A 25,924-nucleotide genomic window follows, 5' to 3' on the forward strand; every position below is an offset into this window, starting at 1 on the left:
TGTCACCAGCAATTACTCAATGGAGCAAGGATATTAAAGAGGAAATTTCCATTAGGTAAATAACTGTGAAAGAAGAACCCCAGAGAAGGGGGGGGAGAAATTCAAGCCCAGGCTCCTGTTACACTGGCCAAATATCTCTGGCATCCCATGCTTGCTGAATATCATAAAAGGGTCAGGAAAACTGATCGGACAGAACAGAGGGACACAGTGTGAATTTTTTCTCTTGCATCATTCCAGCATCTACTTGAATTTCAGTTTTGTAAAATCAACTGTCCCGAGCCTGTCCCCAAATCCAGGCTAATTTGTAGGGGCTGTGTTTCGATGGACAATGGGATTCTTTTTGGAAGGTGGGGCACTGACAGTGTGCCTCAGCTATGCCGTAGAACTGGCATCTTGAAGTGCTTCTGAGATTTTTACCCCTTTGCTGAAAATAGGGCTTTCTAGAAATTAGTGACTTTGGACTGTGGCCAGAGTTCACGAGTGTGGTGTGTGCTACAGCTTCCTCCCATGAAAGAAGGAGGACATCGGTGTTGTCTTTGCAAGTGTAATAGCCGGTTTTCTGAAGGACATTCTGGTCCTTGGAAACTTTCGAAGTCTTAAGTTTTCTGTGGACTTGAAATTGCTACAAAACGAGCTATATTGACTTAAGTCTCCACAAATGGGCCTTCTGATGTCCAGGTATTGTTTTTACCAAGGACAGTTATGAATTATCTACAAATTACCCTCCCAGGGCTATCCTGTCCCCATGCTCAATCCTGACACCTGCCGTCTGTCCTGTGCCTCCATGGCCTTCTGCACATAGCTTCCGCTTCTCTGGGGACGCACTTGCCAAGCATTCTGCATGCACACAGCTCCTATCAGCCTCCCAACAGCCCCGTGGAACCTGATTATTCCCATTTTGCGTGTGAAGGAATTGAAGTCCCACTAGCTCCTGTTTTCATTGGACGTCACATATGTATCAGGCTCTATGCTAAGTGCTTCACACGTACTGTCTAATCCTTACAGCATCCCTGTAGGTGGATATCCTCATCCCCATTTTGAAGATGAGCAAACAGGCTCACAGAGGTGAGATTGTTTGTCCATGATCTCACAACTAGTAAGTGTCACAGTCCGAATCCGAAGGCGGGTGTGAAGGTCTTTCCGTTAATGCCAGATACATGCCTCCTGACCGAGGTCCATGAAGGCAGGAGGCAGAAACCGTGTCTGTCTTCGGAGCGTCATTTGTTAGCCCGGCACTCGGTCCATGCCGCGCACGTTTGATTGATTTGGGGTTGATGCAGAGCTGGACTGTGCTTGCTCACGTCCTTATGATTTTCAGCCTTTCCCCCACTGCCTCTGAGATTAGATTTCCACTTATCTGAATATCTGTCCCCGAGCTTCCTTCCCCATTTTGATATCCATGAGCATGCCAGAGAGCATCTGCTCTGAAAAAAGTTCAAAATGAATTTGAATTTCGATGCATCTGGCTTCTTTTTAAAGTACGTAGGTGGGCGCCTGGGTGGCTCAGTCGGTTGAGCAGCCAGCTCTTGGTTTGGGCTTAGGTCCTGATCTGAGGTTGTGGGATCGAGCCTCGTGTCAGGCTCCTCGCTCATCGGGGAGTCTGCTTGATTCTCTCCCTCTGCCCCTCCCCCCGCTCATTCTCTCTCTCTCTCTCAAAATCAATAAATCTTTAAAAAATGAAATGAAATGAAATGAAAATACATAAGCAGAACTGGGGATGGGTGGTAAAGGATGTCCTGCCCCGGTCCCTCCCACATGGCCTTGTGGCTCGCATGGATACCTCTGCTCCGGTTTGATTATAGTGTTCTAACTCAAGGTCGTGGGTGAAATAACACCTCCCCGCCTCAGAGAAGACCAGTGCCAGAGGACACCCATACAGAGTGCTTACTGGAATCACCACCCTCTCCAGCCCATGTTCTTACCCTATCTTTGAGGGAGAAATAAGATACGGGGTGTGATTTATTTTCCCACCGAGGTGGGGAATGAGAGAGTTGGGATTAAGTATGACTAAGTGCTCCCACAGTGAGAGGAGGCCACAAGCTTTTGGTGCCCTGGATTCATACTCGGAAGCCCAGTGGACTGGCCCAAGGCCCAGCCTCTTTGACCACGGTACCCTTCATCTCACTGGTTTCAGATTAGTTCCTATAAAATGTCTCTCCCTCTAAAATCTGATTAACCTCTAATCAGTACGGGTTTGGCTGGACCATGGATTTCAACATCTTCCTGTTCCCTGAGTTCTCAAAGTCACAGTTATGGGGGTGAAGATTTTGGTAATAGTTTCCTTCAATAATATCTTTGTATCCTTTACATTTACTCACAAGTGGCAAAGGACAAGTCCAGTCGGCTTGGGTGAATAATTTTTTTGTCCACAGGAAAATGAGAATTCAGACAGAAGTCCTAGGGCAAGCTGAGTAGGTGTGGGTACCTTCTTGCAGCCAAGAAGCACATGACAGAATCCAGCATTTAGAGGGAAGTGGGATCTCTTAGGTCATCTTACTCCGTCCTCCTGAGGTCAGTGTGGTGTTTTTGTACAGAGAACGCCGGACCAGTCGGTGCTGGGGGAGCTGAGGGTCCTGTAGCAGAATCAGTTAGCAGTGAAGCTCTTAGCAGAGGCTGACTCCTAAACCTTGGCGATTGAACTTGTTTTATTGATTGGGGGGGGGGGGTGCAGGTGTTGAAGGAGGGGGGTGGTTTTGGGCAGTACATTATTCTTTAAAAAATCAGATTATTCTTATTTTATTCTCCCATATTCTCTTACGAGGAAAAGTATTATAGGATTTTTCATTTCTTCCTAGTCAGCTGCCAGAATTTGATAGACAGGACCTTAGCTTAATATGTTTTCCAAGGAAAGACCTCTTTTCAAGGGAAATGAGAGTTTGAGGAGGTAGGAAGGACCGGAGTGAGACGCTGGACGTAGCGTGGGTGCGCTGGGCCTCTTCAGGTGGAGACGGCACGCCTCTGGAGACGGCTCTCTCACCCACCGCTGCCTCACTTCCTCTGTGGCATCGATCACGGAGAGGCATTTTTGTTGAGCCCCCGAGTGGAGAACACTGGCAGCCACCACAATTCCAGAATGTAGCAGGGACTCCTTCTTTTGACTCTTGCCAAAACAAGGATCACATTTTCGTCTTCTCCCTCGATTCGCAAGTGTTTTCAGTTTGCGTTCCAGGCTCTCGTTGCTGCCTGTTTCATGTCGGGGATCATTACCTTCCCAGTGAGACTGTCGTCCTGGACGGTAGGTCCAAGGCTGCCATGTGCCTTCAACAGTACCTCAGTCTGTGCTGAGCCCAGAGTAAGTGCTTAATGAAGACCTTCTAACTGGGATCGTGCATCGCATGCTGTCAGAGCTGGGAAGGATTTTGGAAACCACCAAGTCCGACACTCTAATTTTATAGATGGTACCACTCCAGAAACTCATTCTGGAGGCTGGTGTTTATCTGCTGGAAAGAGGGGGTGTTGTTTTGGGTTTCTGTTTTTGTTTTTGTTTATGTGAAAGCCTAGTGCAAATGACCATAATTCTAAACCTTCGAAAGGCCTTCTCTGTGGTGCAGGATGTTCCTCCTCGGACTAGTGGCTGACTGATAATAACAGTAAGAATGCTCACTGGATTCCATACCCTGAGCCACGGTCACTGATTCACCCAGCCACACAGCAGTGTTGGTACTGTCGTCATTCTCCACATGCCGACAGTAGGGCACCTTGCTCAGGCTCTGTAGCTACTGGAATGGTTGAGGGCAGACCAGAATCTGCTTTGGTCAGATGCCCAAATCTGTGGCTCTCAGATGGGATCCCTGACTAAAGCCCCATCTGGTGATTCACAGTGCTGGCTTTGCGACGTCCCGTGGTATCTCCAACCTAAAGGCGATTGGAAGATTAATTTTCATGAACTTTAATTCTCCAATTAGACACAGAGTGACAGGGAAGGCAAGGCCAAAAGCAAATAATGATAGGGATTGCATCTCTAGAAAGGTCAGTGATCACTGCCCTGGATCATAAAAGCATTTGGACAGAGTAAAAGGAAGGAGTGTTCCCATCTCTTGCTCCAGAAACCATTACTACTTCACTTGGAATTGCTGGTTCTTCCTCTAGTCCCTCTTCTGTGCCTGGAACTCACCTTCTCCTGTCACTCGTGTCATGAAGCCTCAGGCCTGGTGATGTAAAATGTCCCTTGAGGCACCTGGGTGGCTTAGTCGGTTAAGCGTCTGCCTTTGCTCGGGTTATGATCTCAGGGTCCTGGGATGGAGCCCTGTGTTGGGCTCCCTGCTTAGTGGGGAGTCTGCTTCTCCCTCTGCCTCTGCCCCTCCTCCCCGATTTTGGGTGCTTGCTTGCTCGCTCTCAAATAAATAAATAGAATCTTAAGAAAAATGTCCCTTGCCAACCAGTATGAAACAGGCCCCCCATGGCCAGGCTACCCAGTGTACTGGAATTCAAGGCAGGCAGTTCACCTTGAATCTTTGCACTGAGCTCTATATCTAAATAGCATTCCTGTGAGTTCTCCGAAAGGTTAGTCCTGGGTCATTGGCACTTAAACCACTTGTTTTGGTAGATCCTTCCCAAGAAGGTTAATTATATATTTGATATCCTTTCCTCTTTATGCCTGAATGATGAGGATAAGTACCCTGTGGTTTATTAACTGTCACTTTAAACCTTTTCAGATTGTCTTGTGACAAAACAGAGTTTTATGTCCTTTTTATTGAGCTTTGATGGATGAGACAGCTTCTCTGGTAAAAGAATGCCAGGATAAATAAGATCTTTCTCTGATTTGTGGAGGAGGATTTTGCATTGGAAGTCATGAGTTCAAGTCTGCCATTTCGTATGAAAGGTGACCTAACCTATTAACCTTTCCATATACTTCATTTTTCCTTTTGACCAATGGGGCTGGGCACGTAGGCACCCGGTAATTGTTGAATAAGTGAAAGAAAAGACATTACTTTAGGGCAGTTGATGTCTCTAGAAGTTTTGATCCCAAACCCTAAAGCAACAATTTGCCGTGTTTCCTGTTTTGAATCACACTGATTTAGAGCAAAGAGCCTCTGTCCTTAACATTATAGAATCCCAACACTTACCTCTCCTCCCCCAAATCATTTTGTGATACATTTTTCAGTAAAGTGCAAGAGGACTGTGGAAGGTGGATGCCGTTATGGACGTTTAGTAGTTGTTTTGCAAGCCTTGTGTCCTCCAGTGTAAAGCGTCCTACAATCTGTATGTGTCCAATGCTCGAGAACCAGTCTCCTGGGACATATAGTATGGGTAATTCAGCAATTAATCTCTCTCTTCTCTCAGTTGGCATTTACTGAAGCCCAGCTAGGAGCAAGGCAAGGTATTTATTTAAAATAATTAAAATAGCAAAAATAGTGCTGAGGCTTTAAAACTCTTTTCCTTCTGTTTTTAATTCATTCCAGTTTGCGGGGACATTATCGGATGGCTTAGGGAAGACGATGGACAATCGGCATCAGTCCGAGCGGGAGTACATCAGATACCACGCGGCCACAAGCGGGGAGCACCTCGTAGCCGGCATCCACGGCCTGGCTCATGGTAAGTCACATGAAACCGGAAGACTGGCTCTGCCGCCACAGTTCCTCCGAGGTCCCTTTTCACCCATCCGATTGCAAGTGGAAATCCTGGCTGGGGAGCTTGGTGTACTTGATAGCCTTCCAAGCTCTCTTCTTTTATTCTCCTTGCAACTGAAATGTTACAGCCTGTGACAGCTCTTCACTCACTTTCAAAATGGTGCGCACATTGCAATCCCCTCCTGTTCTTTGGCTTCTCTTCCCCAAAGTGTCATAAGGTGTCATCATTTGAACCCCTTTTTGAATATGGAACTGCTGCTTCAACACTTGCCTTCTGCTTACTGAGCTTTCCTTCCGTGGCAACTGAAATGTGAAACTGGCTGCCGGGTTTGTGGCCCAGGTGTTTCTGAGTCTTGTATAAACGCACATTCAAAAGGATTGTAAATCCATGTGCCCAAGTGACATAGGTGATGGCATGAATGTATTAAGTCTCTTGAATTTGTTTGAATTCTGATCTTTAATGCTTTAACTCCGACTCATTTGCCTTTTGTTGCGTTTTTCTCAACAACTTTTTAGTGTGGCATTCAAGGCCCTTGGAATTGTAAACCCAGACAACTTTTCCAAACATTGTCGCCCAGCCACACTATATTTCAGCCACCAAGAGCCATGGGTTGTTCCCCAGACAGGCCCCCAAGGCCTTGCTCACGTTCCTCTGCTCTCCCCTCCTCTGCCTCACTTCCCTGCCTGTCAAAGTCCTACCCAACCTAGAGGTCTCAACTCAAATGATGTTTGCCCAATTAGATGTGTCCCCAGTTAGAAATAATGACCATTAGAGCACATGTAGAAGTCTGGGTTGTGTATCTAGGCAGCTGTGTGTACCTTGCTTTCCTGATAGACTGTGACGGTCAGGAGAGCAGGAAGAGCATTTTGTATTCGCCTCTATGCTTGCAGAGCCTCATGGGATACCGGGCATACAGCTCCTGCTTAGTAATGCTTAGTAAATGACACTGTTTGTACCAGATTCTTAGAGATAGTCTGAAGCTAGCAGAAGTCATATCAAGACTGACCAAGTTTAGATTAGCCACACTTGGAAGAAGGAGGCAGATGGATAATAGAAAATCTTATTTCTCTTCATGCTTAGGACACAGCATTTAGGGCAGAGTTTTTATCAGTTTTCCTAATGGTGAGGTTTCGATCAAAATGCCTCTACTTTTCCTAAGCCTGCCCAACTGGAAAGGGAGCAGCTCCAAAGGAGACATCAAGCTAGGAGTAAAATTTAGCTGAAATTAATCTATTTAGGGACTCAAAAAGTGGATTGTTGGGCAGCCATTTGGGGTTAAAGATTTAATCATTCTAGTAACTGTAATGATAGTGCATGGGACTAGCAGGGACTGTGTTTTTTTTTTTTTTTTTTTAATGAATACAAAATGCTTTGCTGGGTATAATTGCCTTTGTCTCGCGTCCTTGGAATGTGGAGAGAAAGCCGAGCTGTCTTCACTTTTCGGATGGTCACAGGAGTATGCTGAGAAAATGGGTGAGGGTTCAAGGTTGGTTGCAGAATCCCTTCCAACCGAGGACCATTCGTGCAATACATGCAGCATCTCCAGGAACAGGTAGCCTCATCCAAGGAGAATGCATGAAGCCCTGGATGGCATGAGAGCGGTAGCCTGGAGTGAAAAAATGCTTCACAGATAACAAGAACCAGAACCCATTCAGTCTCCCTGGTTTAAAAAACCGGGAGTCCTGCTCCATTTTCTCTGCAGGCCCTGCTTGCTCCAGGCTCGGTAATGTCTGTCTCTCCGTGAACTCAGTTCAAAAGGTTGGGATAGGGCTGTGGCCTCACTGGAGCAAATGGACCCAGAATCCAAAAGAAACGTGGATTGTTAGTGCGTTCTCACCCAAGGAATTTCCTTTACCGATTTGTCTCACTAGAGATGAAGAGTCTAGAGAGCTTCCTCATGCCCCCACCGTCAAAGGGTAAACATCCTGTGAGTGTCCCTGGCACACATCCTGGAAATGCTCCCTGGACAGGGCCCCACTTCTTCCCTGTAATGCCTGTGTCCTCTTCAGCCTCTGCCAACTTCTGGCCACTCCTGACGCTCTTTAAGGTCATTGCTGTCAACTTGCAAAACGTTTGGAATGTCTTTTTGACCTAGGTTGGTCTTTTGAAAAGACTCCGTGGAGAGTCCCGGCTGGTTCTGGCAGCTTTTTTTCGGGGGGGTGGGGGTGCCTTTCATCCAGTCCTCATGATTTACTCTGATTGCCTAAACCTGATCTCAGCAAAGTGTGCGGTAGCTTTTACCCCGTTTCAAACTTCTGGTGGTGTTGGCCAGCCACACAATGTTCTTGGAAACCAAGGATTTGTATTTAGTTCTCTCTGCCTTGTATTTTATGGGGTCCCAAGTTTCCCCAAAGCCACTATTGCTAGTCTGTTGATGTAGTCCTACTGTCTGCATAATCTCTTGATTGCCCATGTGCTTCCCACACTTGAACCAGAAAATAGCCACTGTTAACCTCTTAGGTGTTCTTTGATTTTTTTTTTTTTTAAACTGGGACACACTTGCCTTCAGACTAACATGTAATACATAGTCTCGGACTCTAAACTTAGTGGGCAAGTCTAAGTCTGCCAGTTCCTTAACTAGAGTTGGCCCACCTGTAGCCTGTCAAGAGGTTGACAGAATGCCTCTAAGTTACCTTGCCAGGTGCATGGAATTGATGGAGTTCAGCTTTAAATGCTTTTGCTTTTGTCCTTGGCCAGGTTACAACGGCCCTTGTCTCTTTTTCTAGGTATCATTGGTGGATTGACCAGTGTGATAACCTCAACAGTGGAAGGAGTGAAAACAGAAGGGGGTGTCAGCGGTTTCATATCTGGCCTTGGGAAAGGGCTTGTTGGCACTGTAACCAAACCAGTGGCAGGTGCCCTGGATTTTGCATCAGAAACAGCCCAGGCGGTGAGAGACACAGCCACACTCAGTGGCCCCAGGTCAGTGGTCACGGGGTGGGGGTGGGGGGGTCACTTCTGCAATTTCTAGCCCAGCTCTGCTCTCTCTTCCGATCTATGCTGATGTGTTTAATCATACACATTCTGCCTTAATGATGTGATTTTTAAAAGCTCGAGTACATGAATCTAAAATTTCTAACCTGCCTAATATAAATACATGAAAATAAGGCACGAAAATCTGGCATGAATTCTTCTGGATCTGTATCTGCCTATCTATAGCTATGTCTGTAATTTATTTATATATAAAATGTTGTTTTTCTCCATTAGAGGGGTCAGAAATAGGATTGCACCCTTACAGATCTCCCCTGTTCACCAACCTAACTAGACCCCCCCACATGCCCATTAAGAAAAGTATCAGGCTGCAGGCTGTGTCTGGCTCCTAGGCTCCACGGGATGTTCTAGAATCCCCACAGTTATGGTTCACCACGTGAGTCTGTCCTTTCTTGGTTTTCCTTCCACTTGGACGTGCTGGCCAGTCCCCCAGCCACATGAAGGAATTCCCCGGGCAGGTTGACAGTTCTGCTGTGAGATGCTATCTTGCCTCGATACCAGCTGAGAAGGGAAATCAGGGGCAGCCCATATGGCTCCACATCCCCCAGAATCCAACGGCTTTAATGTAGCTCTTTGTGTTAGTAGCCTATTTGAGCCTTCCTTTTTCAGAGTGACTAATTGGGGATCTTATCAACAAAGGGTATAATGAATGTTACAGTTCCCAGCCAAGCTGGACGCCACTTAAGCCCAGAAGGATTTTGCTGCTCCCTGGTTAAGAGATATTCCCCAAGTGAATTAGTGTGCCCTTTTAGAATGTCTAGGGCCTGGGCCTTGTCCACACCCTATCTGTCGCTCCCTCGAATAGGATTTGAAGTGAAATCGTCCCCAATTAAAATGAATCCATGTGTCTGTCACCAGGAAACCTTACTGATGACACATTACTGCAGGGGAAATGCTTAAGATTGTAGACTGGGACCATGTAATATGTTTTGCCAGAATGTCTTCCATCTGGAAGCAGCTGCTTTTTAAAAAAGGATCTGTAGAGTTTACTTTAGTTAAGTTACATTCTCTTCTCAGATACAGAGCTAAAACAATCCTTGAGTATATTTTGAAGCATTTATGAAATTGGGGGGAGGGGCAGTAGGGAAGCTTCAAAAGTATTTCCAGTTAGTTTTTCTGTCTGCTGGAAGCCCCAGAATTCCCCCGCCACTATTTTGTTAGGACAATAAGACCTAACGATGATGCGTGAGTAAAGCAGGAGACCCCTAAGAATTCCAAAAGAAACATCCTTATTCGTAAAATCCCCAAGGGGCCAAGGGATTGAATGATTTGTTTCAAAAGGGGTCTGAGGTATGTGTGTTTGATTTTTAAAATATCATCTTGTGCTAGGGACTTGAGTGACGTTGACCAGAAAGAAATGATGTGAATTTTCTACAGTATCAGTTTGGAAGTCTTGATAAAGTTTTGCCTTCTTTTTAGGAGCATAAGAAAAGGCACAAAATGCTTGCCGCAGAAAATAAGGTGTCCTCGTCAGTTTCACTGGTCATCCCAACTGACGTAGCAGGTTCCACTCCGTGTCACCCGGTGTATACCTGTCAGCCAGTCATTTCTAGTCAGTAAATAGTGATTGAAGATTTTCTAAGGACTCGGGGTTGGGAATCTAGCAGAAAGCAAGGCCGACCCTGCTCTTCCCCTGGCCCAGTGGGGAAACAAACATAAAACAAATAATGACAGTAATAATTACTTGCTAAAATTGTGATAAATGACACAGGAGCTTTACAGGGTGCTTGCTGTGAGACCATGTAATTGGAGAAGGCGAAGGGGAGAAGGAGGTTGGCTAACCTGTGGTCAGTGCGGTCAAGAAAAGCTTTTCAAGGGAAGTGCTGTTTCGAAGTCCAGTGTGCTATCTGTTGCGGCATGGAGCCCCCTGGGAAGTGATGAAGCCTGAAGTATATGGTGAGGGTTGGCCAGGTGAAGGGAAGAGAGAATCACATTCCAGGCAGACGGGGTCCAGAGAGGCTGGCAACTCGCCTAAAAACAAACACTGAAGTCTAGCTGCAAATTTCCTGCAGCAGCTCTCTTCGCAGCCCTTCACTCCTAGAAACAAAAGTTACAGTGCTAAGTGAGAAGCAGCCAGGTAGTCATCGGCCTGGGAACCTGGGAGCTTCAGTGAGGGGCAAGTAAGCTTCTGCATCTCCTCTATGTTCTCCGAGGAGCCACTGGTGGGAGAGCCGTGGCCAAAGCTGCCAGAGGCGAGTGGGGCATGTGCCGGGCTGTCTGATTGGGAGCCTTGAAGAGATTTGGCCCTTTACCCTTTATTGCACTGAAAGGATACTACAGCTTCTTCTGAAACACCGTGACCAGTTTCACTCTGTCCGTTTGGGTCCCAAAGCAGGTTATCAATGAGCATCTATGTGTTAGAAAAGAACACTTGGCCTGGAAAACAGCAGGTCTGGGTCCCAGTCCCCCTCTTAGCTTAAGTCTCCTCACCTCCTTAAGCCTCAGTTTTTCTGTCTATAAATTGGGGATGAATATACCTGTCTCTTAGAGGTCTGAAGCCCAACCAGGGTTATTTTAATGTGGATGCTATAAGGAACTATATGAAACGCTGGACAACCCTATTTTTGAAAGTCACATTAAAGGAGCACAGAGATTCTTGCAGGTGGAGAAATGTTTCAGTGCCTTGAAGGTTTGTTCTGACGACACTGTGATCTCTTAGGAACATACTAGTTCTACCAAGGGATAAATCACCCTGGTTTCTTGGAAGTGAGTTATAACCATCTCCAACCATCCCAGTTGATTGAACAGGATCCAGGGGTGTTACTCAGGGTTTTTCCCCACTGTTTAGACAACAGGGACTAACAAATGATTTGAAGGGATTAGAAGTGAGATTCTGACCGAGGGCTGACCTGAGCCCAGGGATCCAGCCAGGAATAGAACCCAGGAGTCCAAGAGTTCTGCCTCTGAGTCTGCTCTTGGAACGAGACTTTCTGCTTCCTTTGTACTATTTTGTCCAGGTGAAGGCTTAGATCTTAGCATCTATGTTTTAAATGACTCAAATTTTAAGCAGATGATAGCAGAGTAAGCCATAAAACTGTGAAAGAATATTCCTTCCAGTAATCCATCTGAAAAGTGGCCTTACAGGAAATATTGGCTCTTTTTTGTGTTTATTTGAACTTGATTTTATTTATAGGGAGCCCCCCCCCACCGAGTTCTTTTAGATTAAAATACTTCCAAGTTCCTCTCCTTGGTGGTGTGTGCAGGCATTCCAAAGAGACAGTCACCTAACTTTTCCCTGAAACTGCCATGCCATCTGATAGTTCTTGGGAAGGCAGGTGGGGGTGAGGGGGAGAAGAGGGCGGAGGACAGCAGAGCCTTTGGCCTCCGCATGAATGTTGTAGACCAGTATCCCCTGCTGCATTCGTTAACTGTACAAGTATGTGTGGTTTGGAACTGAAGTAAGAAGCCTTTTCCAAGGCAACGTCGTGCTGGCTCAGGTTGCGTCTTCTCGTCTACGTGTATGGGGCCACATTTGTCTGTTCCCTAGTAAAGTTCATGAAAATGGTACAGCTGGCAGCCACACTTGTGGTGCATGGAAGCCATGTTGAAAAGCCCACCACCCTCCAAGCAGGCCAGGCCAAAGCAGGGCACCCGCTGGGCTGCCTGCCCAGCTCCTGTTTGCGTGGTGGTATTCGATGGTAGTATTTGAAAAGATATTCGGGTGGGTAGAAAGGCAGAGAGATGCAGGGGCAGCCATTGCCCAATAGAAGGCAAAAATAACGTTGAAAAGGGGAGTATTGGACTCTGGGCTATTTATTTGCCTGTTTACTTCTCTAAAAACCATCTGTTGTAGGCTTTGGGTTACATGACATTTTAGGAAGGTAGCAGATGAAGATTTATGAAGTTGGGCCCTGAGGTTTCCTCCAAAATATTTCTTCACCTTTTTAGTCCAGACCCAAAATGGGGAGAGAAGTGGGAGCTGGCAGAACTTGAAGTATTTAAACTAATTCAGCAAAGCTCAGGAGTGTTGGAGCTTATCTCGTTATTTAAGTTAGATAAGGAGGAATGGGGAATTTGAAGGATAATGATAGATCAGTGCTTCAGAATACGGCCATCAGGACTCTGATAATGCTCTGGAATCCCAGGACCCCCGTCTTGTGCACGTAGATGTAAATTCCAGTTGCTCTGAAAGCTTTCAAGAAACCTTTTGGTCGATGTCATGGAAAAGATTTATGGTGGGCATATTTGACTTTTTCAGTACAAACACTCCCAAGACACCACCCAAAATTCGTTTAAGACACTTTCCATTAATGGCCTCCTGGATGTGAAATTGAAGCAGATTTTCTTAAGGAAAAGCCCTTTTCGTTAGAGTGTTTGCGTTGTATCTAGGACTCTCCGAGATGGAAGGGAAGATGCTTTTGGGTCACCAGAGCCTGAATGCAGTCATCGGACAGGTTGGAAAAAAGTCCACAAAGGGAATTTAGGAACTGCTTTCACTGCTCTCTCATTCCAGTTTGGAAATACTGCTTGTAATTATTCTACCCTGAAAGCAGCCATTTGCTCTTCTTGGTATTATACACAACATATTAAGCAGAACTGGTTTGAACTGAGCCTTCAGGGAACTTTCAAAGGTAAAAATCTTAGTAAAAATTAAAATGTTCGTTAGAATACGTGAGTGCTATCAGCGTTTTCCACCTGTGTTCCACCTGCGGCCGAGGAGAGCGAACTGACCTCCCATGTGTCTGGAGGCAGAAGCAAGTCCAATATTGCTTGGAAGGTTTCTGTTTTACCTTAAGACTGTAAATGAATTTTACCTTTTATCCCATATTTGTTTTAATAAGATAATGTTTCTAATTGCTACCAAGTAAAATGAGTCCTTCAGAAAGACACACCAGCTCATCCTGTAGCTTCCTCCTCATACTCATTTAAGAGCCACGAGACATGCTTTCCAGATGAGCCCTGTAGACCCTCATAGCACTGATGGAAAGACAGGTATATGAACACAAGGGAAAAGCCAGAGCCTAGTACCTGTTTGACCCTGAGGCTCGGTTTCTGACCTTTGGGCATATCTGTCTTTTGGCTTGCTAGCTGTCTGCCACCCAGGGCAGCCAGCGCATTGGCCAACAAGCCGGTTTTATCATGAGAAGGGATTTGATTTCAGTGGCACTGAAAGAGGATCGCTGTGTCCATCCAAAGGAAAGGGACTGTTCGCAGCTCCCTTCTGCTGTCCGAAAGTGCACATTGGATACAGAGCAGCCAGTTGACCTGTCTCCTGCTCACCCTTGGGTATGTAGGAGGTGAGAGCCGTATATTCTCACTTCCTGATCTTGCCAAACCAGGCCCTTCCAGAGAATGCCCCAAGGTGGATGGATCACTTTCTCACTCTTGCTGAGCAATCCCCGCAGAAGAAACAACATTCAGAGCCGTGTCACAACATAGGCTATCTCAGAGCTCGGGTCTGAAATTCAGCTGCTGAAGTTACACGACATTGTTTAGAAACATCTTTCATGCCTTATAAGTTAAAATTCCTCTCACAGGAACACAAGCCAGAGAGCTCTTATTTTTTCCAAGACAGACTTCTTCCCTCTTGCTAGACTGTAAATACCGTACTTTCCTTTCACTCAGAGGCTCCGAACGATGCCACTCTCGTTTTAACATAACTTACGGAAAGCTCTGATCTGTTGCTCAAAAAAAAAAAAAAAAAAGGAAACCTGCACACACATATTTGAGAAGAGTCTTTCCATTTCTGAAATCCCATGACTCATTTTTATGCAAGATTATCTGTTAAGAAAAAAAACCACTTTTTTGGTCATGGTACATTATAATCGTTTCTAGAAAGGAGAGTGTCTATTTTTTGCCATTTTTGGCATGCAGAGATGGCTGGCTTCATGGGAACAGCACAATCCTGTTTCCAAAAGTAAAAATAAACTGAATGTAGGCATGTACATCTTTTAAGTACAGTCCTTGTATCTCAACCAGCAGGTCTTTGCTCAAAGAAGATAGAATGGAAAGTGGAAGTGCTTTCAGATTTTGGTTTCTTCCATTCGAAAGTTAAATAATCAACCCAGCCATTGTACATGTCGGGTCCTTTCCTTGTTCAGTGACTTGATTCATAAAACTCCCAGAATGACTGTGTTTGAGATTTTTATTTTGAACTTCAACAGAAACAGAATGGTGTGTTCCTTCCTGAGAAAAATTTGTATTTTGTGCGTTATAGAGAAGAATGAAAAGTCGTCGACTGTTTCTGGAATTCCTCTGCAAAGGCATTAAGTTCCCTTATTTTTAGGTTTTGATGACTACCCTATGTCTCTAATGATTTTCCCTTACAGAGTTGTCCCCTTTTGCCCAGGATGTAATTGGAATCCCCCTTAAAGAGAGGATCCAGGTTTGAGTTCAGATCCCTTGCTCCCAGAAAGTTTTAGGGTGTGAGGTAATTGTGAGGTACATAGGGGAACCAGTGGGCTAGCAGCGGACTGGATGAGGACTGTAGTGTTGTTTTACAAGCGAAAGCTTGTAATCCTTGGAGGAGGGAAAGGTAAGTTTGGGGGTTGTAATGAACCCAGAGTCTCCTTGCCCCCACACCTTTATTTAGTCTCTTTTGCCAGACCACCTGTCAAAGACAGATTCGTGCTAAGTTTCTCACTAGCTTGTCAGATGGGAGGAAATAAGATTTAATCACAGTATACTCTAGAAGAAACAGTTTTCTTCTATTGGGCTTATATAACTCAAATCAAGTTAACAGTGTTTACTAGTTTATATCCTTAGTGGATTTACTTGGATACATAGAGGAAACTGATTTCTCATTAGCACAAAATTTGTCCATGTGGGTCGTTTTAGAACTGAGGCTCTCAAAATATGGCTTGAGGACCCCTGGGGAACCCCAACTTTTCCCAGGATCCATGAGGACAAGCCTATTTTTATATATTTATATATGAATTCTTACATAGGTAGATAGCTAAATAGCCATGGTTATAACAATATTCTCTAATGAGCGTGCAGTGGAGTTTTCCAGAAGCTACACAGTGTGTGATATTGCACACAGTGATTGACTGTAGAAGCAGATAAGAGAATGCAGCTGTTTTCTATTAAGCAAGACTTAAAGAGCTTTGCAGAGACGTAAAACAGTGCCACTCTTCGCACCTTCTGCGACTCCGTGAATACGCTCCTAGCCAGCAAATGCCTGTACCTGGTTGCTTTCCTTGACAGGATGCTCTGTGTGAAAATGTGGTGATGATCCATCGTCCTGCTGGTAAATAGCGCCTATCAGCAGCGGTGGATTAATGTGGATTAAACTGCAGGAGCCCCCGTGATAGGATGCTTCACCTTGGCTTCCTGCCGACAGTTGTCAGCCCTCCTGGTTTGCTCCTGACTTTTACTGGGTTTCCTGAGGTAACAATTGGAAAGATTTTATTACGTACCAGAAAGACCTCTCACAATAATTTACCTAATTTAGTCCTTCACCCTAACCTACCATCCCAATAAATTTTAACTTCAGCAGCATGGTGAGTGGGGAGCACATTACTTCAAAGCATGGGGTCCATTTTGTCGAAGGCCTCTTGCTGCTGCTAGCACTGCCCTGAGCTCCTTCAGGAAATGGAGAAGGTATATCTGGGTCAGAGATCACTTGGCGAAACCTCCGCTTTCTCCCCTAGCAAAGCTGGTGGAACAGGACAAGCCCACAGTATTTGGATAAGCTCCTTTGAACTCTTTGTGGAAAGCAGTTTTTATGAGGCAGTTCTGTATTAACACCAGAGGCAGCTCCTAGTAGATTTTCCCTCAACATACTTCAAACGTAGGTGATGCCAGGGGTGACCCAAGTGGCACCATAAAATCCCGGGGATTGCAGAACACTTCAGAGGAGAGTCGGAGACGAACTTGGCTTCTCATTATGAGGAGGATGGGCCCCAGGAGTCCTGGCTAAGCCTGGTGGGTTAGGACTGGTTGGATCCAATGGAACCTCCCTGAGTTCTGCCAGGATGAACAGAGGGCAACTTCCTGATCTAACCCCCGAAGCACAGTTAGGGTGGTCATAACTGGCACCTGCCCACCTCCAAAGGCATTAAAGGCCAGATTACCATGTGTGAGAGTTTTCGTATTCCTCATGAAAAGTTATGAAAAGCTCTGTGAGTTTTTATGCCTTTGTTTGAATTGTTGAGGGGTCCCATTAATTCAGTTTCGCTAATTCTGAATGTGTGCTACTCAGATCCCGTTGCTTAGTAAACACACTGGTTCAGTGTAGGCAAATTGACAGTAGAAGTGCCTTATTGGTGAAGTATTGACCTCCTTCTATGTTCTAGGCATATCATAGGTATTCAGTGCTGAGAATATTAAATACTTAAAATCGCAATATTTAAATATTTAAATACCGAGAATATTTAAATACCAAATATTTAAATACTGATTTAAATAATTAAATACTTGGAAGAAGCTCCCAGATTCTTGAGAATCACCAAGTTGTTTGTGTGTTAATATTCTTAAATTGGTCTCAAGTGCTTATTAAAGCAAGTTTTCCTATAGCTTTCTTGAAGTACCCCTTGATCAGCGACTTGATTTGCTCTTTGTTCTTGAAAGTCGCAGCACTGCATTTGTGTTGTGCTGTGTACTGGGGAGGCTTGGCTGTTTTTCCAGCTTTATTAACAGGTCTGTCACTGCTCTTTCAAAACCCTTAAATGATCTCTACTCTTTCTACCTTATGCGTATTTACTAAATATTATTTAATTTCTTTTTTTTTTTTTAAGATTTTATTTATTTATTCAACAGAGATAGAGACAGCCAGCGAGAGAGGGAACACAAGCAGGGGGAGTGGGAGAGGAAGAAGCAGGCTCCCAGCGGAGGAGCTTGATGTGGGGCTCGATCCCAGAACGCTGGGATCACGCCCTGAGCCGAAGGCAGACTCTTAACCGCTGTGCCACCCAAGCACCCCTAATCTCTGCCTTAATAAGAACAGTGACTTTAACAAGCTATGACTTGGACCATAATTATCTCACTATAACAATTTTTTTATCTTTTCAAATTAAATTGTATTTTGTCAATGTAAATACGTGTCCACACTTTTAAAAGTCAAAGACTTTTCAGCATGTCTGAAAACAAAAACCAGCAGTCCCCTGCCCCATTCTTCCCTACCTCTGATTCCTGCTCCCCCAGAGGCAACCACTTTCAACACTTTTGGCTGTTTCTTTGATTTGGAGGCATTTGCCTCTGTGTTTCTTTAAAAAAAAAAAAAAATGCTATTTGTTGCTGTGGTTTGACTTCCTAGCCCCTCCCCTTCTTTTTCAGTATAGTTATGTTGTCCTTTTCGGGTGAATCAGTATTCAGTTTTTACATTATATGGACATGTCAACAGCATTCCCAGTGAAGCTACCTAGGTTACTGTGTTTCCTTTTTGGTTTCTTTTTTCTCCCTGGAATTACTAACTGCTTTGATTATTGTTGTTTTCTTCGTTTGCTACATGAATATTCCCATTGAATCCTCAGACTCTTACTTACTTTCAGCTTTTTTTTACTCCAAGTTTAGTAAGTCCTTTAAAAAAAATTTCTTTTTCTATCTGCCTGTTACTAACTTATCCACAGATTCTTCTCTGTGTGATTAAAAATGTACGAAGCAGTTTATCGGTGTTACGATTCTTCTTGCAAATTCTTCCCCCGGGTGCCTCCTGCTCCTGTCTGGACCGACTGCTCTCTAGAACGCTCCAGAGCCGGTGCCCTGGTACTCTTCTGAGTTTCTTTCTCCCACTGGTTTGTTTTGGTCTTTTTCTTTCATGAACAGAGACAGTTCTCAGGTGGTTGGTGATTCTTGACTGTCCGTTCTCCCCTTTAAAGCGGAGGCGCCGATGAGCGGCCCAGGAGCCCTGTGTGGGGCCCGAGCCACTCGGGGCAGGATCGCGGGGGCCTGCTGCCTCGAGTCTTGAGTCTTCCGCTGAGGAGGAGCAGGCTGAAGGGGATGAGAAAGGGACCTGCAGGTCTAGCTGCTTCTTAGGCTTTTAACCCGTCTTCCTGTTTTCACCACCCCAACGCCCTCGCCTCCCTGCTGCTCCCTATTTGTCCCGGGCCGTCAGAACTTCTTGGTGCCCCATCTTTCTGAAATTTGGGGGGTTTTGCCGTACTAATTAGCTTACTGCTCTGTGGCTTCCACTCCCTCAGGCTTACATTTCAGCACCACATGTCCATCTGCTTTTCAGCTTCTAAAATATCACTGACACCTTCTCTTTATCCTTTTGGATTTGTGCCATTTGTATCCCTTTGCTCTCGCGTGAGAGAGGTCTCTGGACTAAATCTGTCATATTTAATCGGAAGCCCTATAACTTGGACTTTTCACTAATTCATTCATCCCTTGATGTCCTTTCCCCTCCACATCCGACCAGTAGCTCCGAATTAGTGTGGTTTTACCGAAACCCATACCTGTTATTTCAGCTAAAACATTCTTTAAGTTTGGTGGTAGTAAGAAATTAAATAATAACATTATTGCTGACGATTTCTGACCTTTGCTATGATGCAGGAATTGTTCTAGGGACTTTATGTGTATTATCTCATTTAATCACCACAGCAACTTCTGAACAATGTCTGCTTGGGCGGTCAGCGGCCCTTCCTTCCCAGGAAGGTTTAGAATGCCGTCTGGTGAGAAGTCGTTGCTACTCCCGACCCCAGCTCTAAGTCTGGTCTTGGTCTTTAATCTCTCATTCTGTGTGTTGTAAAGAAACAGGTTGTAGAAGGCTCTTGTCAGATCCCAGGGACATGAAAGAAATAGCACACCCCACGGCAGTGACATGGCCCTGTCACCAGCCCTCATGGAACCATAAAAGCTATTCAGAGGGGCCGGCAGCTGGTGAGCGACTGTACTTAGATCCTGGGTGCTGATGGGTGTTTTGTACTTTCCAAGGGAAGTTGCTGAAAGTTTTCTTATCTTGACACTCCAAGGGCAAGAGGTCTTTCTTCAAAGAGAAGCGCTCGTTTCAGAAAGAGATGTGGAAAGAACATAAAATCACAGATCTTCCCCGGTTCTGGAGAAGAAATGGGAAGTAGCACTGTGATAGTCAGCGTGAGAAGAAACCAAGTGTTTGCAGGAATCAGGAAGGGGTTCCCGCAACACTCTTTGCTCCCCACATCTGTAAAACAAGGTCGGAGGGCCTGTGGGAGGCAGACAGCCCTGGATCTGAGTCATGGCACTGCTGTTTGTCAGCTCTGGCCTGGAGCAAGTCTCTCCCTCCCCATCTCTGAGGTGACAGTCCTCTCGCTCCTGTGGAGTGGGGTCAGCAGTGGCTGCCTCCGTGGGTGCTCACGTGGATTAGGGGGCGCGTTGGGCGTTAAGCACTTAGTCTGGTGCGGGGCGTGTAGTTAGGGCTCAAGAAATGGCGTCGGGGCCCGGATTCTTTCTGCATATGTATTGAGCATAAGTCAAACGGGGATTATGTCCTCACCGCTCACTCACACCTTGTCCCTGAAGACACACTGACCGCTTGCTCTAGTCTACGACACCAAGTTCACATGCTGTGTTGGCTTTCTGTCCCTCCTATCCTCTTTCTTCACACAGACTAGACAGTTAAAGTCAGGCCCGCACACCGGTGCTGGTCACGGGGTTGCAGTTGCTGGGTGGGAGAACTCACCTGGGCTCTCAGCCTTTGTGTACAACAACCCCTTTGAAAAAGGTGCGCAGAGGCCACGAACTCGCTCTGAACCCACTTGTGAAGAGCAGGTGATCCCAAACTATTGTTAGTGTCTGCTGTAAATGATACGCCGCTGGGTTCGAGCAGAGTTCAGCCAGAAGCCCCACGTGACATGGAAATCTGTCCTGGAGCCAGGTTTGTCGGGTAAAAGTTATGTAGCGAATGTCTCCAAACATTGGCATCTGTTGTCTGCTGAGGCTGGGACGCCCGGGAATGATGGAGTGCTTACGGAAATTGGGACGGGGCATGCGACCCTGTGACAGCTGACAGACGGTTTCAGGCCACTGTTGCTCATCCAGTTTTTTTGATAAACAAACAGCTTTAAAAGCATTACGTGGTTTGGAAAGCATTCCTCAAAAACAGTTATATTTTCCAGACGCATGACAGTCCACTGCGGAGTTCTGTGGAAGGGTTTTGAACTGTAGAAGCAGATCCCCCTTCGGTGGGGCCGTTGGAACCATTGCGGGCTTATCTGTGTGAGTCCCGCCAGGACTGCCTCCCAGCAATGTTATCGTGGAGGTCGGGGTCCCCTAGGTCTGTTAAACAAGCAAAAAAATGCTCTTGGGGTCAGGGCTAGAGTTGAAAAGGAAAAGCTCGTGTTCATTTCTGGGTAGATGCGATGGGCTCTTGGAAGTGTGGCTTTCATCGTGCACACTTTATCTCGTGGCTTCCGCGTAAGGGAAGGGAGAGAGAACTCTGAGTTATTGCAAAGCTCTGAGCCTTTGAAAATGGGCTTCCTCTAGATTATAAATGTCCATCTTGGAATTCATTTCAGAGCACACCTTCCCATTTGTCCTGTTCCCGGAAGTGTAGCTCCTGTTGCCTTTAGCTCTTCCTGGGAGATCCGGGGTGTCGAGGGGCGAGGGAGGCAGCTCGTGGGGGAGTGGTGTCCGGGCTCCGCAATGCTTGTGGGACTTAGACTCCTACAGACCGTAGGAGATGTGCAAAGTGCGCCAGCAGCAGATTTGTTTCTTTTTCAACTTTTACTGAATCCTCATATGCCACAGGTTTTTGGTTGTTGTTTTTTTCATTTTGGGGATAAGAGTCACAAGATTTTATTCTTAGTCCCAAAGTGCAGTGGTGGTGCTGACAGAGTAGCATGGAACATTCTGATTTATTGTGTTGAAGTGACAGCAGTTCACATTCTTTTAATCTGACAGTGTAGGATCAGTTCCTCCTTGACTCAAGTCTCTACGATCAAAATAACCTATCTGGATGTTCCCTTTGGGTATTGGAGGCTACGTGGCCTCTTGGCAAGAGGACAGGGTCGTAAATCGTGAGACCAGAACCCTGAATTCAGCCCTGACATCCCTCTGCCTTGTGGTCTTGTGCCAGCAGCCTTTTGTCCCCTCCTCAGGTCAGCCTCCCCACTTTGGAGGGAGCCTGGTCATGTCTGCCTGGCTGAGGCGGGAGCTCCCTGAGGAATGGCGCAGACAGGGCTGGCTTCACCATCACGGAGGAAGCTAGGCATTGGGATGCAGAAGGAGCCCAGGCAGGACGTATGAAAGCTTGATAATATTTTCTAAAAATAAAAAGGCATTAGGTTAATCTGAGGCGGTGTCGTACCTAAAATATTCCCGAACAACCCTTGGCCCTAGCCTGAACCCCAGCTGGGCTTAGCACCATTTAGGTTGGTTACATCTAATCCCCCGCGGGGTTGAATCTGTGGCCATGCCTGCCCTGTCACTGCTTCAGCCCTCCCTCCGATTTCACCTCTGGGAACACTAAAGTGGCCCCAGACACACGAGGGCAGCGTGTGAGGACAGCCTACATAAAATATAACATCCGGGCAAACCCTCGTACACAGAGTGCTCCCCACATACTCAGTCATTGTAGAGGTACTTGAATGTGACATAGCTTCTTTGAGCTGATGCCCAAGAAATCAGTGTTTAAAAAAAAGCTCTTGCTGGAGACCATTTTGCATCAAGAATGGATGTGCCCTACCCACAATGCTAGAGTAAATAGCAGGGCCCCGGAGCGCATGGAGAAGGGGGTCCAGAAAACATGTAGGAGACAAGTGTGCACAGCAGTGAGTCTACCGACGGCGGCTCTGGCCTCATGTGGTGGCCGCCGCTGCATCCTTCTTATGAGCAACCCGCGTGCCTGCATTTTTGGAGTCGGGCCTCTTTGGTTACTTATGATTGTATGTCCCCAGATATCGTCATCCAAATGACCCTGAGGTAAAGTCCCGCAGGAAGTGGGGGCATCCAGGTCATGGTGTGTCGGCTCTCAAAGTCTGTCTTGGTCCATAAGAGAGTTTCATTCTCAGTGGTGAGCTTTTCCAAATTTTAATATATCAGGGCATCTTTGTGTATCTGGGCTCACGATGAGCCAAAGTGAGCCTTCAGAAGACCTGTTACTCACCCGACACTCAGTGGGGACTGGCTTCATTTGTGAGTTTTGAGGTCACCTGTGCCATGATGTGGGCGTGTGCAGGTGCTTTGCTGACTGCCCTGGGAGAGGTGAGCTGTTGTTATGACTGAAGACTTCATTGAACCCTGAACTCATATGTGAATAACCAGAGACAGATTGAATGGATTACACATTTTTCTGGAGAATTTCCTAAATTGGCCAACCTAACTTTTTCTTGCCCTTTCTCTTTCCTGATTTAAGTAGTTCTCTCTAACCTTTATTTCTTACAAACCCAGAACAAATAGTATACAGTGGAAGAAGGGCCGTAGATACAGGAATTCTCAATAGCTAGAGACAATTTTCTGTGATCCATTCATTCCATGGCACCTCCTGTCTACCCAAAATAGGTGCTTTGAGCTTTGGAATGACAGACTCATTAGCTCGTCTCGAAACATCAGCACAGTGGCTAAGGAAACCTTTGAGGAAAACACAAAAATGTGTGTACAGTTCATTCAGAAATAAATACATGGTTAGTTCCAGTCAGGAAGCACCACTTTCACCTTCACATTGGACCCGGCCCTCACTTGAAGCAGACCACTGGCCTCGCTAGACGCCATCGATGAAGTGCATGTTGTCGCTAGCGTGGGATTTCTGGTTTTATTTCTAAGCAAGCTTGGGCCCTAGGCTAGTACTGCAAAACAGTGGCCAAAAGACCAGACTGGCAGGAAAGCACTTCTAAAGCCAGCAGCGACTCCCCTCAGAGGCTTTCCTACCTGGTCCTCTCCGCATGTCTTTGGTTTAGTTTTTAGCTTGGGTTTTTTTTTTTTTTTTCCCGCCCTCTGTTCCTCTTACTTCTTCTTGCTCTATTATGGTTAGACTTTGGTTAGAAGAGTTCTGATCATCATTCCAGACTCCCAGTAGCCTCATGTAGAGGAGGACCCACTGAGGCATAACAGATGACAAACCGTGCTGGCTCACCTGATGAACGTGGACTCACAGCTCACCGCTCGGAGAGCCTGGATTCAGCTCTGGCTTGACCCCCTCTCCGGCCGTCAGATGGCATGCTCGGGAGTGAGCTGCACAGGTGCCCTTCCGGAGCTATGCCGGGAGTACTCTCCTCTTGGCTTGAACTCTCAAACTGAAGTGAAGGCCTGCCCATCGGGCTGATTGTTCAACCCTTTGTACACTAATCAGAGATGCTGAAGATCCGGGACAGAGCACGTGGGCAGACCCGGGAGGGCAGATGCACGGGACCTTCTCCTGTTCGATTCCTTGAGACTGGGTCCCCTGTGCTGGCCTCCCTTCTGCGCACCCCAGCCTCGTAGCCCAGGACTGGAAAAGGAGTTTACTTCTTCCTGTATTAATATTCCAACAAAGACCAGCTACTAGTCAGTGTTTGCAGTCCCATCCCATCCCTTTCCCTGAGGGACCATGGAAGACTGGAGTAGGGTGGTGGACTGTGACTCCTTTTAATGTCTCGGCTCTGTGAAAGGCAGGCTTGCCCCCACAGTACCCCCAAATTCACACACTGGCCGGGAGGTGCTCCCCAGGAAGACCCAATTGCTGTTTCGTAGACTGCTGGGCAGGGATCAGACTGAAGATTTTGCTTTCGTGAGAACAAAGTGCAGTCGTACGTTCAGGAGCAGCTCCGGGCCTATATGTAGGGCCCAGGGCCTGCTGGGATGGGGTTTTACACTTGGGCTGTCCTTTTGCCCTTCCACTGAACTCTTTCATTTCAGTCATGAGCAAACAGTCAGTGCCTGAACTAACAACCCTGCAGTCCTGCAAAGCACGGCTCGCTTACAGTACCGAACAAAGGGAAGGAGGGCCGCGTGGGCCGGCCCAGGCCAAGGAATGCGGCTTCAGGGTTCTGCTCCATAAATTTAACCAGCACGACGAAAAGGAGATAATATGAGCCTTCGTGATGATCTGAAAGGGGGAGGTTCTGTGTCCCATTGATTGCGGTCTGGCCCAGTGCCAGGCCCAAGCCTGACCGACAGTTGAACCATATCGTTAAGGCGTGTAACACAGCTCGAGTCTTGTACTGCCGCCAACGAGTACATGTCCACAGGGCAAACGTTTATAAGGAGTTGAGGCGGCTGTCCTGTTTAACCCTCTCACACCGCGTGTAATAGACCCAGCTGCCATTCAGAACTTGCCCATCTGAGGTCATAAAGGAAAGCCAGCACGTTTCTTTTCTTCAAACAGAGCTTTTCAGGACTGGGGAGAGGGAAGAAACGCTGTCTAGAGAGGGTTTCCCTCTGGAGAAGCGAAGCAGTCTACCTCCGCCCCCCTGGCCAGAAACGGGACACCATAGTGCTTTATTCAAAGTAGCTCTCTGTTTGCAGTATAATGTTGCCGAAGGAAGTGGGGCTGACACCACAGGAAACCGACCCGTCTCCGAGGAGCCTGTGCTGGCGGCGGGGGTGGTTGGACGCCGACGGCAGAGCGTGCTCCTCGAGCTGCTGAGATGCGCGGTGATTCTGTCTCCCATCCTTGCCATGCATCCTCCTCGAAGGCTGGGAGTCGCCTTACTTTCGGGCTTTCCAGAGCTGAGCCCGAATGCAGACACAGAGCAGGTGGAAGGCTGTCCTGTAGGATGGCCTGTGAGGCCAGGGTGCTGACTGTCACAGACAGGCCACCAGGGAGGGCATGGGGGAGCGGGGGGTGCCATCAAGCCAGGCCTGGAGACGCCTGGGTTTTCGCAGTAATGCTGCACAGAGTAAATGGAAGACAGACGAGGCTTCAGGTGTAAGTAGCGAGGAGGAAAGCGTGGTCTGTGTTCCGAGGACCCTAGGAAAATGGTGGGTTAAGGGAGTAGTTTAGTACTGTCCATCCTTTGGCCAGACTGGGGGCCTACATGTCCTATGTCCACACCTTCCAGCAAGACATACATTCCTGTCATTTCCAGAGCCCTTGTCTGCAAGGGACAAGGCCTCGGAAGTGGATACCCGTGTCCCGGCCGACGGTGTTCCAGATACTGAACGCTTACGCGTGCCAAACACTGTTCTAAGCATTTTATTTTTATATATTACTGTCAGTACTGTTTCATTTGCACAGCAAGCCGGTGAGGTGGGCATTTTATTTTCCCCATTTTACAGGTGAGAAACAACGAGGCACAGAGAGGTTACGTGACTGGTCTAAGATCGCAAAGGTAGTGAGAGGGAACCAGAATTTGAACCCTGGCAGTCTAAACGCAGAGCACACATTCCTAACTTCTGTGCTCCTTCTGGATCATCCCTTGGTCTCTCCCATCAAGACCTCATGGATTTAAATCTGAGGCTTCTTACCAGGTCTCATGATCTACTTCCTTTCGATTCTTGGACATGGATATGGAGTGTGGGAATAGGGTATCTGCCTCTGACCCAGAAGATACGGGAGAAGATGCCAGTGCAGTTGTTGGGGGAACAG

At 46.7% G+C, this 25,924-nt stretch overlaps 1 protein-coding gene across 5 annotated transcripts in view; it reads left to right on the plus strand.

Annotated features, from left to right (window-relative positions):
* The window catches only part of VPS13D (vacuolar protein sorting 13 homolog D), a 253,616-nt gene that overhangs the window by 184,132 nt on the left and 43,560 nt on the right, over positions 1-25,924 (plus strand). For all 5 annotated transcript variants that reach the window (XR_007190630.2, XR_007190631.2, XR_007190632.2 and 2 more), the window contains 2 exons: positions 5,403-5,535; positions 8,298-8,493. Coding sequence is in view for 1 of the 5 variants with exons in the window: in XM_026519809.4 (XP_026375594.1) it covers positions 5,403-5,535; positions 8,298-8,493 (329 nt within the window). In the remaining 4 variants the exon portion in view is untranslated. The remainder of the gene's footprint in view (positions 1-5,402; positions 5,536-8,297; positions 8,494-25,924) is intronic.

The sequence above is a fragment of the Ursus arctos genome, unplaced genomic scaffold, assembly GCF_023065955.2.
Source record: "Ursus arctos isolate Adak ecotype North America unplaced genomic scaffold, UrsArc2.0 scaffold_32, whole genome shotgun sequence".
In the NCBI taxonomy this organism is placed as follows: Eukaryota; Metazoa; Chordata; class Mammalia; order Carnivora; family Ursidae; genus Ursus; species Ursus arctos.